We start from the raw sequence: 15,685 nt of genomic DNA, 5'->3' as shown, positions 1-15,685 counted from the left end.
ATTGCATGATATCGTGGACCCTCGTTAGTATATTGAAATAAAACAACTCGTTGAGGTAAAGAAGGCTAGTTGCAAAGTCTAGAATTGCGGTAGCACCGAGCAGAGCCTCGGCCGGCGACCCCCTAGAGCGTACTATGCTCCAGGTATGGTCGTGATCTATAGACTGATTCTCACTCGCATCAAGTGCGTGCTATTGGTCGACAGACTAGGGCATTTGATGACATTGGAAGATAGTGAACATTAAGAAAATAATGAGGAATGGTATCAAAACACAGATTTCTTTGACAACCTCACACTTGATTTTTCCAAAGATGCGAATTTTGCATACGATTTTAATATTTAAGTCAAAGAAATCGATTATTTTACCAAAATGTTTGATTAAATATTCTTAATACGATAGTTTATCAGACTAATCTATATGCAAAGCAGAATTGCCCTAAAAGGGCTAATAAGACAAATTAACCCGGTCCATATATTAATTAGTAAGATACAAATCTAGACGAAGTGAAATCCCTAATTGCAGTAATGATTATAATAGGAATACATACAGTTATTCAGCTTTAAAATTACGGTTTGACTGATCCATATTTAGGCGTATCAACAGTTTCGCAAGTATTTGGATCTAAGAGATACAAAAAACTAATTGAAACCTAAACAAGAATTAAAATACACCTAAACAACAATGAAAATTCAGTGCCTCGAGGAAAACCTAGATATGACAAACTACATAAGGTGAGACCACTCGTGGAAAATCTAAACCGTACAATCCAATCTACGTATAACCTCATCTCATCTTACTGAGCTCTTGATAAATCGATGATAGCGTTCAAGGGCAGATCATCACTCAAACAAAAATAAAGATGAAAATAAATATAAAACCATCAAGAATAAAATCAAATATGAAATCAGAAAGGCTAAGGAGGAATGGATGAACAAAGAATGCCAGAAACTGGAAGAACTCAGCAACAAACATGACACCTCAAGCTTACATAAAAAAATGAAAGAACTTACAGGTAACACCAGACAAAGAAGAACACTCATATAACAAGAGTTAATAATGGGGGAATTCTTACTGAAGAGAGAAAAATAAAGGAAGTATGGGAACAATATATAGGTAATCTATCTGTTCCATGACGAGAGGAAAAATGAACAAGATATAGGTGAAGAAGAATAATACCTACAAATTTTACCCTCAGAAGTACAGAATGCCCTACAGAATGCAAAACAAGGAAAAGCACCGGGTCCTGATCAAATTTCAGTTGAACTGTTAAAAGCCTTAGATGACGGTAATATAAAGAGACTCACCCGAATTCTCAACCACATATATGTAGAGGGCAACATCCCGGAGGAATGGCTTGAATCGATATTTTTACCTATACCAAAAAACAACAATCCCAAATCATGTAATGACAATAGATTGATAAGCCTAATGTGCCACCCTTTAAAGATTTTCTTGAAAATTGTTCAAAACCAAATTTATAAGAAATGTGAGGAACAGATAGATGAAACGCAGTTTGGCTTCAGAGGAGGCATGGGTACAAGAGAGGCATTTTTTGCGTTGACGGTACTTTTGCAGAAATGACGGGAATATAACAAGAGTGCATATGTATGATTCATAGACTTTCGAAAGGAATTTTACCGAATGCAGCATATAAAGTTAATAGATGAATTAAAAATCATCAATTTAGACAAAAAAGACATTGAGTTTATTAAGGCTATATATTGGAATCAGAAAGCAGTAGTAAAGGTGAACGATATAGAAACAAATAATATACTAATTACCGATTTTCAACGTGTACTCACAGGTCATATTCAGAAAAGCCTTATGGGAAAGAAAAGATGGAATAGGAATTGGTGGAGAAATCGTAAACACCATGAGATTTGCAGATGACACGGTAATTATGGCTGAGAGTAACTCTTGGTGCACAGCAAATAGAAAGAGTGACAAAATATAAATATCTGGGAGCTTACATCAACACAGAATTAGATCCAGACCAAGAGATCAGGGTACGAATAGAAGGCAAGGGCAGCATTCTTAAAATTCAAGCAATTGTTCTGTAACAAAAATCTGAATACCGCGCTGAGACTGAGGTTTGTTGAATGTTACGTCTGGTCGCAACTATTGTACGGGATAGAAACATGGACGTTAAAAGCGCAAATAGTTACGAAGCTTGAAGCCTTTGAACTTTGGATATACCGGAGAATGTTGAGAATTCCATGGACTGCCACGGTCACCAATAAGGAAGTGCTGAGAAGGATGTGTCGAGACAAAAAATTGTTGAGAACAATAAAAGTACGCAAGACTGCATATCTTGGACTACTGAGGAATGATAAATATAGTCTTCTGCAGGTCATCATGCAGGGTAGAGTCGATGGCAAAAAGGGAATAGGTAGAAGAAGGAAGTCATGGCTGCGAAATATTCGAGACTGGACAAACATGACTGTAGACGAATTATTCCACGTTGCAAAAGACAGAGAAGCTTTTAAAAATGTGGTCGCAAACCTCCGTTATTATGGACGGCATAGGAAGAAGAAGAAGGTACGGTAAGATCATACAACCAGAAAGAAAGTATAATTCTAATATCCTAATAAAATAGTGGGGGGGGGGCAAAATCTTTTTTGACAATATTAATTATTAGAGGTAGTTATATAATTGTTAACCAGTCAAAGAAAATTGTTTAAAACTATTTAATTCGCTCACGTTCATAAAAGGGTTAAGCAGAGAAAACCACAATATAATAGTTAACCTTCTCTAAATAAATACAGTATAAGAAAGAAGATAAACAATACAACCATTTACCTAATATGATAAGACTTTTTTCTTTAGTTTTCAAATACCAAAGATTTTCATACTGGTGAACTTACGAAACTAGTGTTATAAAAAAATTACCTAGATTTATTTACTAGCGATATATAAAGTTAACTTCCACCGCTATATAATTTAAATAGCCATACCTGTACCCATAAATTTACCTCAAGTAAGATCCCAACCCTTTCAATATTTCAACGTCAACGGTGCCTTTATATATAACACGACACTTAAATTCATGCCTTATCTACGATTTTGACAATTTATCAAATATGTTCAAACTCCTTAAAAAACTGATTGATGTCGATATGGGAAATAAAATTGGAGAAAAAATCACGCACCTATTAAGGCTACACGGTGAAAACTTGCTTGCTGAAAAGTATGAATATTACCAAATATACTAGATATTATAAAGTAAAATGACCTAGTAAATAGAAAATAGTAAAAAGGAAAATAGCTTAAGCAGTAATAGGATTTACGACCATATCAGACAGAGTTATGCTATTGAAAATTAACATAAGTCCCTCTAATATAAACTTCATTCAAGTCTACGCACCGACATCAGAATCCACTGAAGAAGAAATAGAAAATTTCTATCAGACTCTAGAAGACTCTCTAAAACTGACCAAAAAAACATGAAGTTACTATTATTATGGGCGATTTCAATGCCAAAATAGTACAAGGTACAGTCGAGATTGTCGTGGGGTCATATGGTCTTGGCATAAGAAACGAAAGAGGAGAAAGACTGATCCAATTTGAATGGAAAGCACCCGGTGATACCCCAGGGAAAATCATAAGAAACCAAATTGATTTTATCAACATAAATAAAAGGAAAAAGACAGTTAAGATTTGATTTCACGTACAGTGCGTCTGTGTATCCGCTTATACGTATTTCGCCCCAAAAGGGCTCTTCAGAACGGCTATTCAAAGTCTCTCTGAACGTGAAAATAAATCTTTTCTGTCTTAGGAAGCAACTCTAACATAATTTCGTATGGATGCAAATAGCAACATCTGATATTAAAATCCGTAAACTAATTTTTGAAACCAAATTCAAATTTTTGCTTTAATTTGTGCCTTCTAAGAATTGCAAGGCAAAACAGACGTTGATAAAGATGTTAATAGAGACATTGGTACTCTAAAAATTGTATTTCACAACATATCTCCTCAACTAAGCAAAAATCCTTAGCGAATTTGGTTTCTAGTACTCGTACAGAGTATATCGGAATAAAAAGAAAAAGACAGTTAAGATTTGATTTCACGTATAGTGCGTCTGTTTATCAGCTTATACGTACTTCGCCCTAAAAGAACTTTTTAGAACGGCTATTCACAGTCGCTCTGTACGTGAAAATAAATCTCTTCTGTCCTAGGAAGCAACTCTAACATGGTTTCGTATGGACGCAAATAGCGACATCTGATATTAAAATCCGTAAACTAATTTTCGAAACCAAATTCAGATTTTTGCTTTAATCTGTGCCTTCTAAGAATTGCAAGGCAAAACAGACGTTGATAAAGATGTTAATAGAGACATGGAGCTAAGGATTTTTGCTTAGTTAAGGAGATATGTTGTGAAATGTGATTCCCCATGTCTTTATTAACATCTTTATCAACGTCTGTTTTGCCTTGCAATTCTTAGAGATTAAAGCTAAAATCTTAATTTGGTTTCGAAAATTAGTTTACGGATTGTATATATTTAATTTACAACAGTGTTTACCGACTCCATCATTGACTTCTTCTGTAGCTTTTTATAAACGTCAGTTGTGGACGTTCAATTTGATCATAAATGACAAAATAGGACCGAAAGAGCAGTATGTTATATGTGGTATGAAACTATGGCTGCTCGAGGAGCAAATCAGATTGCATCTTGTCTCTTTAAAAATCTTCAAACAAACCTACCTAATAAAACAAGAAACATAATTTTTTACTTTGATACCTGTGGAGGTCAGAATAGAAATTCTCACGTCAGTTCTATGTCTACGTGGGCTGTACATAAGTTACAGTTATAGAGAATCGACCATAAATTTATGGTTCCCGGACATAGCCATTTAGTTGATAGAGATCATGGGATAATAGAAAAAAAGAAAAAGAAAACAGAAATCTAAATATATCATCCTCATGACTGGATACCACTTATTAGGTCCAGCAGTATCAAGCTGTGGAAATACAGAATGCTGACTTTTTGGACTTTGGATCGTTACTGAAAGATTCTTTGGTATTAAGAAATAAAGATGTAAATGGAAAGGAAATTTAAATGGTTGAACAAAAGGTGGCTCCGCTATGACACGGAATTTGGAATGGTTTCTTACAAAAACACCTTGCAAATGGAATCAGAATTTGACAAGATAAATTTAAGATGGAGGGCATTCTTTATACCTTATAATATCCCAGTTATATCACTATTGTTTTTATCTATATCAAAAGAAAAAAAATATGACTTAGTTTCTGTACTAACATTGATACCAAATGTTTTCTATAAATTTTATATAGAATTGCTTAGTAAGGAAAATGTAGCTAATATGGATCCTGATATTTTAGATGATGTGGATGACTAATATTAAAAATATATTGTGATGTAACAAACTAAAATCATCATCATCAGTGGCGTTACAGCTCTTTATGAGCCAAAGCCTTCTTCAGAACAATCCTCCATTCGCCCCTGTCTCTGGCAACTCTTCTCCATGCTCTATTTCCGATAGACTTCAAATCATTTTCTAGGTTTTCTTGGTACCTAAGTCTCGGTCTTCCTCTTCTTCGTTGTCCGATCGGCCCTCTTCGGTCAAAAACTTTTCTGACTATGGCATCTTTCTCTCGTCTGATTACATGACCTATCCATCTGAGGCGTGCTACCTAAATGAATTTTACAACGTCAGGTTCTCCAAATCTTCTATACAACTCAAAATTGTAACACCTGCGCCACAAACCTTGTTCTTGTATGCCTCCATATATTCGTCTTAGTATTTTTCGCTCAAAACGTTTGAGCAATTCTTGGTCATTCTGTGTTAGTGTCCAAGTTTCTGAACCATATGTTAGCACTGGTCTTATTAGTGTTTTGTATACAGTCAGTTTAATTTTTCTAGGCATTTTTGAGGCCATCTGTCTTCTTAAGTTATAGTAACACTTATTGGCGAGCACTATTCTTCTTTTTATTTCTTCACTGACGTTGTTATCTTTGGTTAGCAGCGACCCTAAGTATATGAAGGTGTCAACACCTTCCAGTTCTAGGTCATCAATTATTATTCGTGTAGATGTCGGGTTGCTTGACCTAGTGCAACACATATATTTGGTCTTTTGAACATTTATATTTAGTCCCATTCTGTGTGCAGATGCTCTTAACGACCGAAATGCTTCAGTCAGAGATTCTGTGGACCTACCTATGATGTCTATGTCATCTGCGTATCCGACAATTTGTACTGATTTGTTAAAGATAGTACCATTCGTAGTAATCTGCGACTCTCGAATTATTTGCCAGGTTAAATAAGAGACACGATAGTCCATCACCCTGTCTTAGTCCATTTTTGCAATGGAAGGGTCTTGAGAGATCGTTTTGGATTTTTACCATGCTCTCTGCACCTGTGAGTGTAAATTCAGTTAACCGGACAAGATCAAATGGAATGTGAAATTCTACCATAGCAAGTAGAAGTTTATTTCTATTAACGGAGTCGTATGCGGCTTTGAAGTCAACAAATATGTGGTGGGTGTCAACGCCGAACTCTAGGGTTTTTTCAAGGATCTGCGTCACTATAAATATCTGGTCCGTTGTTGATTTATTAGGACGGAAACCGCACTGATATTCTCCCACTATTTGTTCGGCGTAGGGAAGGAGTCATTTGTACAATACGTTGGACATTACTTTATATGCCATATTGAGTAGAGTGATGCCTCTATAATTATCACTTTTTTGAAAAGTTCGGCAGGGAGATTATCCGAACCGGGAGCTTTATTATTTTTCAGTATTGCGATGGCTTCTCTAATTTCTTCTTCGGTGGGGGGTGGTGTTGCCGATCATCTTCATTCATTTGAAACATGGGATCCTCAATCTCGCCATATTCGTGGTTGCCGCTAAGCAGTTCTTCAAAATGGTCCGCCCATCTGTTTAGTATCTATTCTTTGTTACTAATTATAGAACCGTCCCTATCTTTACAGGCTATTATTCTGGGTTTGAATCCTTTTCTGCAGCTGTTTATCTGTTGGTAGAATTTTCGTGAGTCTTTTCCATTATGGTGGTTAACAATTTCGTTCGTATTGTTCTTTCTTTTTTCTTCTAAACATTCTCTTTTCTTCTCTTCTAAGATTTTCATAATCTTCCAGAGTTAATCTCGTTCTGCGCTGCTGGAATCTCTTATATGCTTCGTTTTTTTGTTGGTTGATATGTCTGCACTCTTCATCGAACCAATCTTCGTGTTTTTTGGTCTTGATAGGTTTTAATACAGTTTCAGCCGCTGTGTGCATAGCTTCTTTACATTTAGTCCAATGTTCTTCTATACTTAGATTTTCTTCGATTGTTGGTAACGCTTCGTTTAATATTGTCATGTAATTAGCTCTAGCAGTTTCAGATTTTAGCACCTCAATATTATATTTTGTGGATTTTGTGCTGTGACTTTTTTTTGCGTTAGATATCCGTGCTCTAAGTTTTGCTTTTATAAGGTAGTGGTCGGAGTCTATATTAGCACCTCTACATGCTCTTACGTCCAGTACATCGGAGAAATGTCGACTATCTATAAGTACGTGGTCGATTTGATTTTTGGTCTGGCCGTCTGGTGACTGCCAAGTAGCTTTATGGATGTTTTTGTGGGGAAAGCACGTACTTACTACCACCATTCCTAACGATCCGCGAGTTCAACCAGCCGTAAACCATTTTGGTTACTGACCGTATGGAGACTATGTTCACCAATAGTAGGTCTGTAGGTTGTCTCTTGTCCAAATTTAGCATTAAGATCGCCAATAATAATTTTTATGTCATTGTTCTGGCATTCCCTATAACAAACTAAAATACCTAGTTGTATTAAACATAAGTCATATATGCCAATGTTCTTTTTAACATAAGTCAGGAAAAACAATTTTCCATACTTTTTTATAGAGCCATACTTAGGTACTCGTAAATATGTTGTACACACTCTCATAAAATACAATAAACGTTTTTTAAAAAAAAATTGAATTATTTTTTTATATAGTTTTATTTAATTTCTGAAAATCTACAGTTTTCGACTGAAGTGCTTTAGTTTGCCGACCCTACATTATATGTTATGTCGCTAATTACCCCTGTGGTTGAAACAAGAAGATGAATAAAAAATGTCCATGGAGATATGTTAAATTAAACGATACATAATCTGTAATTTTAATTTCAAACAGAAACTTTCTTTTTTACTCGTAATTTCAGAATCAACTTTTTCTTTACACAAGATACTTCATTTCTCAACTCTATTAAAACTGCTTAGTAAATTGGAAACGGAAACAAAACAAGAAAAACGCCGAAACTCAGTTAACCTCGGCTTGCGAGAGCCAATAAAGCCTTCATATATTCAAAGATACTCAATTACGTTTCAGCATGGTCACTACCGATGTTCGGATTCCTCTAAAAATAGCACTTTTATTCAGTGTCCCTTCGGCGGATTATCTGTCCGCGCTCGAGCCTATTCACTATCTGATGATTATGTCGATCCTCTTTGGTGTATAAGACCAAAGCTTTCGCTTTTTCGCTTTTATTAATAAATCGGAGTTAGAGTACTTTACGCACGAACACACGTGGACGCGTCAAAGGATCATTTTGCTTTTGTTTATTTATTTAGTGCGAATCATTCAAATGAGAAATGGTCATAATATAAAACACACATTTAATTAAAAAGCATTTTATATTGAGTTTGATAATTATTGATAGGGCAGTTTTTATGAGTCAACTGATAATCCTCAATACAAGTTCAGAACCACGTGAAGAAGTTTCTGTCAGTTCTAGTGAAATATTCAGAATAATTATCCGATCCAACTTTCCAACATATTTTCCTTCATTTTTAATATATAAAGGAAATATGGCGCTTCATAAGAGGTCAAAGAACGCAGGCAAAGGAACTAATAGAAACAAAAGACATAGAAAAGGATACGTGGATTGACTACCTAAAAAAACTCTATGCAGAGGAAGAACAAACGACGCTAGAATCGGAAACACCAGAAATTACCACTAATGAACAACTTAAAATAAATGATTAGGAAGTTCGAAAAATACTTGAAAAGCTAAAAAACAGAAAAGCGACAAGTACAGTCGGGATACAAAACAAAATACTGAAATATTGTGGAGCAAATGACAAACATGTTTAATGACAGAAAAATTAACAACATTAACTAATAAAATTAAAGCACAATAAAATACCGGAAGAATGAAAAACGAGCGAACTAATTCTACTATTTAAAAAAGGAGATGAAAAACTGCGATAAAACTACAGAGGTATAAACTTGTTAAATACTACGCTAAAACTTACAACTAAAATTGCTAAAAGTGCTAATAAATCAGAGGATAAGTTTAGCAGATGAACAACAGGGTTTTCGTAATGGAAGATCGTGTACACATGCAATATTCGTTATAAAGCAAATTACTGAGAAATCACTAGAGACAAAATGGAAATCAGAATAGATGTAGAACTTAAGCACAGTGCTTCAAACAAATTCGGTGCTTTGTTTGTCTTCATTGGAGAACCATCTCTAAATGAAGCCAAATGTCCGTTTAAAAATTTTTAAATCTTCGTATTTTCGAATATGAATATTATTATCTGCAAAGTTTGTGTGTTTTTTTTTTTCGTTTTTTTTTTTGTTAAGTTAGTTTTAAATGTTAAAAGTAAAGTTTACAGTACATTTTATAATAACATCGATAATATACTACATATTGAGTTGTAAGTTCTGAACTATTAACACCTGTATTTCTTATAAACTCTATGTCATCTGTTGTATTTTAGAAAACTGATGTGCACCGCATAATTTCTAGAGTCGGCTAAATTTAGAATCTAAAAGTAGAGTAGAGAACTGCTAAAATATGGAGGAACAACACTACGCAAATGGCTTCTAAAATTATTCGTCGATATAATAAATACCGTTGTAGTACCAGCGGAATGGAAGGAAAGTCTTCTGCTACCGATACTTAAAAAGGGAGACTCGAGAAATCCTGACAATTATAGAGGCATTAGTCTGATGAATAGCACATTAAAATTGTTAACGGCAGTCATAAAAGGTAAAATCGAGGAAAAAGCGAACATGGTAGATGAACAACAAGGCTTCCGGAAGAACCGCAGCACAATAGACTCAATTTTTATTATCAGACAAATAATAGAGAAAACTATTGAATAGGGAAAACCAGCATACATGTGCTTTGTAGACTTAAAAAGTGCTTTTGACAGGGTGAAGCGAAATGACATCTTAAATTTATTTCAAGCTGAACAAATAGACCATTAGATAATAAGGACAATTAATGAAATTAACAAGAACAACAAGACCAGAGTTATAATGCCAACAGGGGAAACAGAATGCATAGAACTAAAAGGAGGAATCCGCTAAGGAGACTCGCTCAGCCCATTGTTATTCAATATGGTGATGAATCAAATAATTCACGAAGTGAGAAAACAACACAGATACCACATGTGGGTGCATAAAATCACAATACTATGCTATTCCGATGATGCAGTACTAATTACTGATAACGAAGATGACCTACAAAGGCAGCTCCACACCTTCAATATCACAGCAAACAAACTTAATATGAGAATATTAGTAGAAAAAACCAAATGTATAGTAATCAGTAAAGAGCGGCGTAAGTGAAAACTAGAAATAGACGACAAAATTGTAGAACAAGTAATGAAATTCAATTACCTAGGAGTAGAGATCACCAGTGACAGAGATATAAGAACAGAGACCACAAGGCAAGCATCAAAAGCGGCAAGAGTAAGTGGTTACCTCCGAGAAACCATATGTAGAAACAAATATCTGACCATGAAAAACAAAATGAAAGTATACAAGACAACAGTAAGACCAATCCTAACATATGCAGCGGAGACAAGGACCGATACAAAAAAGACGAAACAACAAATCAACAATATCGAAATGAAAGTATTAAGATCAATAACGGGCATATCATTAAGAGAGAGACAAACTAACAGAAGTATACGCGAACAATGCAAAATTCAAAATATTAACAGGTGGATAAAAAAAAGAAAAAAAAACTGGAACGAACATGTAAAACGAATGGGACCAGATAGATTAGCGAACATCTGTAACAACAACAAGCCGTATAGCAGAAGACCCGTTGGAAGGCCGCCAAAAAGGTGGAAAGATAATCTACAGTCAACAACGACTGAAACAGAATAAGAGGCAGACAAACAGGAGTAATGCTAGTCGCACGAAGAAGAAGAAGAAGTAGAGTCCATTACTTTCGTGCCATATCACCTACACTGGTCTATTTGTAGCAGAGTTGTTTCTCGAAAGCTAACAAGGCCTGGCCGTTAACGCAACCGTCCAATAACCAAATTATAGTGCAATACACTAGTTCTGAAGTTAGACGTAAACGTAAAAACGACTTGCAGAAAAAATAGTAACTAGAGACACAGACTCTGTCAAACTTATACCTAAAACACAAGCTCAACACACATCTGCAAAGAAAATCAAATCAAGTCAGAACCTCTCACCTCTGATTTGATAGCAGCAGTTCCATCTCAATAACCTCCAAGATGCTTTGCTAACAAACGCCAACCGCAACTTGCCCCAGTAACGTTTTCGGTGCTACTTTGCTTTTATACTATTCGACACAATCACATTCAACCACAAACCTGAAAAGGATCAAGGATCCTAAAGGAAAAAAATCACGTTTATATTCTTTCGAGATAAAGTACCCTTACCTATCACAAAAATGAACAGTGAGATCGAAGGACCCTTTAAGTCTAGTAAGACAGCTTTGAGAGTTTAATTTTTTGTTACTCTTATTGTATTTCTTTGAATTGGTTCCAATGTTACTTGAGGAATAGGAGACAACTAGTAAGAACAAATGAAGGGCTTGGAAGGTGAAGGTGTTATGTTACATTTGCTTGAAAATTGGGATATCTATGTGGATGAAGGCGTTATCTGTTATTATTTCTCATAGCACTATCTCCCATTCACTTTTAGCCATAACTTACTATTTATTCAGCTGGTGAAGGGATTATGGTACACTAATATGCAGAATGTTTGGAGGGAGAAGGTGCCATGTGTCTTCAGCATGCATATAACATCTTCATCTACTTAGTCACTGTGTTTTGTTGACGTTGTAAAATAAAGTGCAAGATGAGAAGAAGTAAACAAATATTAGAATTGGCTCCTAAACAGGCAAAAGAAGACAGTTATGAAAGTAAGCTTGATGAAATAACTAACCTAAAATAATAAACTACAGTAAATAAATGATACTGACTCCAGTCACAAAAGCATTGTATGTGGAGTATCACAAGGTTCAATATTGGGCCCTCTTCTTTTCGTTATGGACTCCTGGAGGAACTCTAATATTGAAACTCTTCATTCAACTATAACTTCTGATCTACTTCAAATAAAAATCTGGTACGACTTTAATTTACTCTCTTTTAACGTGGATAAGACAGTAGTATTATCCTCTTAAGGGTCTTTATCCCTTGCTTCCTAATAACAGCCAGATTAGTATCGTTGATTCTGTAAAATTTCTTGGTATTTTTATAGACAGCCACCTTAAGTGTTCCCTTCATATCGATTTGTTAAGTAAGAAATTAGCCTCAGCCTGCTATGCAATAAGATCTGCTTCGAAGGAAATCAATTTAGCATCTTCCAAAATAACATATTTTTCTTTGTTCGAGTCTCATCATGGATTTGGTTATCTATTTTGGGGTTCTAGTACAGCTGCCCAATCTGATGTTATTTTTAAATTACAAAAACGAGTAATACGGTATCTTTTTGGCCTCAGTAGAATAACACATTGCAGAAGCTACTTCAAAAACCACAAGATTTTAACTTTTCCCTTTATATATTTTAGAAACTGTTTGCTTAATTCGTAAACACCTACATGTTTTCCAGTAAGACCTAATCATGACTACTTTACCAGAATTTCAATCTTCGATGTGTATTTACCGATTCCGTCCACTGAGCTAGTAAAGGTATCTATATTATATTCGGCAAAAAAATTATACAACCATTTCCATTTGCAATTTAATTTGTAACTTCTTTTTGTAAATTTTAAATTATTATTGTTATTTTTCTGACTTTTTGTAAGCTTTGTCCATAAAATTGTACAATTTTCAGCGGCAATAAAGCATATTTCTATTCTATTCCATTATATTATTAAGTATCCAGTTAAAATAATATTTTTACGTTAAGCTTTTTTATTTCTTGTTATTAATTAATTTACACTGTGTTAATATTATTTAAGTATCTACAATTTATTTGCTGTTTTTCATACTTCCAGGTTCTAAATTTTCTGAAATATTAATTTCAAACGAACGAAAATTTTCCTTACGCATATTAAATATCAGATTTTTCATACCTTTTTTAAATTTATGTCTGCTTTTTTGTGGCGTTTTGTTGACAAATAATTCTTTTAATTTTAATTTGAGATTATCCCGGATAGGATTACGCTCACTCAACCTTCAACATTAAACCTTTAATCGTTAAAATTTTCATTCGTCGTCTCTGTGCCCGGTCCCAAGTATATTTATGGCAAGCCTGTTATTCAATGCAATCTCTTTGTGGGGGTGATTTCGGGCACGGGCGTTCTTTGTAAATATATGAGAAAGAATCCTTTTAGATTACAGCAATTTAAATTAAAAACAGGTCGGATTGGAATCAGAATCAAGTATACAAAGTTCAAATAGTGTAAAGTCATTACAATTGGAATTTAAGGAAAAGTCTATATCGAAGTTTATTAAAATTAATTGAATAATATGATACATGAAGGCAGGCAAATCGTGATACTGGGAGTATACGGCCCTACGGATAACAGTCTGGTAGCAGAAAAGGATCAGTTCATGGATACCTTATAAGAAGAGATCGGAAAAGTGAGACCAACACAAGAAATAATAATAGCAGGAGACCTTAATGGAAGATCAGGGAAACGACAAAATGATAGCACGATAGGCCGTTTTGGAGAAGATGTGACAAACGATAATGGAGTAAGACTAATTGACCTGTGCGAACTGAACAATCTGAAAATTACTAACGGCTTTTTCAGACATAAAGACATACATAAATACACGTATAAACAAACAACGAGAAACATCAGATCCATTATCAATTACATAATTGTCAGCAAAAGTAGTACTATCAAAATTACAGATACACGAGTAAAGAGTGGAGCTGAATGTAGCACTGACCACCGATTAATAATTTCACAAATGAGGTTTCCCTACACGTTGAACACCCAAACTAGAAGGAAGAAAGAACACGAAGAAGACCAAGTATAAAATGAACAGAAAGAAGAAGAAATAAAGTTCAACATAAATTTACTTCAAGACGAATCCATAAGGGACCTATACCATAGAAGACTGGACCAGAAGTTACAGGATTTTGGTTTCAGAAACGTCAAAGAAACGTACGAGCACGTCAAATACAGCATAAAAAAGGCGGCATTAGAAGCTTTGGGGAAACTTGAGAAAAGAAATACCCAACACAAAGTAAAAATTAACAAAGAAACCAAAAAAATGTATTGAGGAGAAGAAAATTCTACATATGAAAAGTATGAGCACCCAATCCGCAGAAGACACACAGAAGTACATAGAGAAAAACAGAGAAGTAAAACAAAGTATGGCAAAAGAAAAGAATGAAGAATGAGAAGAAATATGTGCAAAAATTGAACAATACATAGGAGTAACAAGGAATTCAGAATCCTGAAAAATACTGAAATCTTTAAGGAAGAATAACAACGAAATGGTCCAAATACAATACATATCAGAAAAAGAGTGGGAAGACTACTATAAAGAACTACTCACAGAAAACCGCCCAGATTTCATAGAGACAGACACAGAACAGGAACAACAACAAAATCAGAACGAAGAACAGATTGAGATAACATTAATCGAAGTAAAGAATGCCATAAAAACTTTAAAGAACAAAAAATCAGGGGGACCAGGAGGAATCGTTAATGAACTAATGAAGTACGGAACGGACAAGCTACACATAATTATACACGAAATGTTCAGTAACGCTATAAACCTGAACGAAATACCAGAAAAATGGTCCAAATGGTCATAACCTCATAAAAAGGGAGATAAGAAGAAATGCGGGAACTACAAAGGCATCAGTGTGATAGCATGTATGGGCAGGTTATATGGAAAAATACTGAAAAAAGAAATTTATCTCAAATAAAATCGGAGAAGATCAGGCGGGGTTCACGGCAGGAAGATCTTGCATAGACCACATTTATACACTCCAACAATTAATTAAAAAAAAAATGGCAAAAAATAGACCAGTACACATGGCATTCATAGATTTAAAAAAGGCATATGACACAGTCCCCAGAAAACAACTATGGAACACGATAAAGGAAATCGGAATAACTCTACTAATAGAAGGCGTAAAAAACCTTTACAACAACAACAAGGTAAGAGTTAAAACCGGCAATAAATACTCCAACGAATCCAAGACCACAAAAGGTTTATTGCAGGGATGCTCTACATCTCCGACACTTTTCAAGATATTCCTCGAACAAATATTAAAACCATAAAAAAGGAAATGTAAAGGGATGGGAATACCAATCCGGGACAACTTCTTGTACACATTAAGCTTTGCAGATGATCAAGTAGTAACGGCTCAAGATGAAGAAGATCTGTGCTATATGCTACGAAAATTAAAAAAGGAATACACAAAAAATGGACTGGAAATAGATCTAGAAAAGACCCAATATTTAACAACAGAGCA

At 34.8% G+C, this 15,685-nt stretch overlaps 1 protein-coding gene across 1 annotated transcript; it reads right to left on the bottom strand.

Moving 5' to 3' along the window:
* Positions 1 to 566: 566 nt before the first annotated feature.
* On the bottom strand, positions 567 to 7,624 carry LOC140450453 (uncharacterized). Its single transcript, XM_072544095.1, has 2 exons — positions 7,154 to 7,624; positions 567 to 650 (listed from the first exon to the last, which is right to left on the bottom strand). The coding sequence occupies exons 1-2, from the start codon at positions 7,622 to 7,624 to the stop codon at positions 567 to 569; spliced, it is 555 nt and encodes a 184-aa protein (XP_072400196.1).
* Positions 7,625 to 15,685: the final 8,061 nt, after the last annotated feature.

Source organism: Diabrotica undecimpunctata, chromosome 9, assembly GCF_040954645.1.
Source record: "Diabrotica undecimpunctata isolate CICGRU chromosome 9, icDiaUnde3, whole genome shotgun sequence".
Classification (NCBI taxonomy): domain Eukaryota; kingdom Metazoa; phylum Arthropoda; class Insecta; order Coleoptera; family Chrysomelidae; genus Diabrotica; species Diabrotica undecimpunctata.
The sequence above is the reverse complement of the archived record's forward strand: the minus strand, read 5'-3'. Positions and strand labels throughout refer to the sequence as shown.

What these genes read in the sequence shown, in the direction of transcription:
- LOC140450453 (XM_072544095.1), bottom strand. Translation starts at nt 7,624, where the DNA reads ATGGTGGTAGTAAGTACGTGCTTTCCCCACAAAAACATCCATAAAGCT. An exon ending in TCAACCAACAAAAAAACGAA is followed by an intron (nt 651 to 7,153) that starts GCATATAAGAGA and finishes ATTCTTGTTTAG; the next exon opens with GTTTCAATTAGTTTTTTGTA.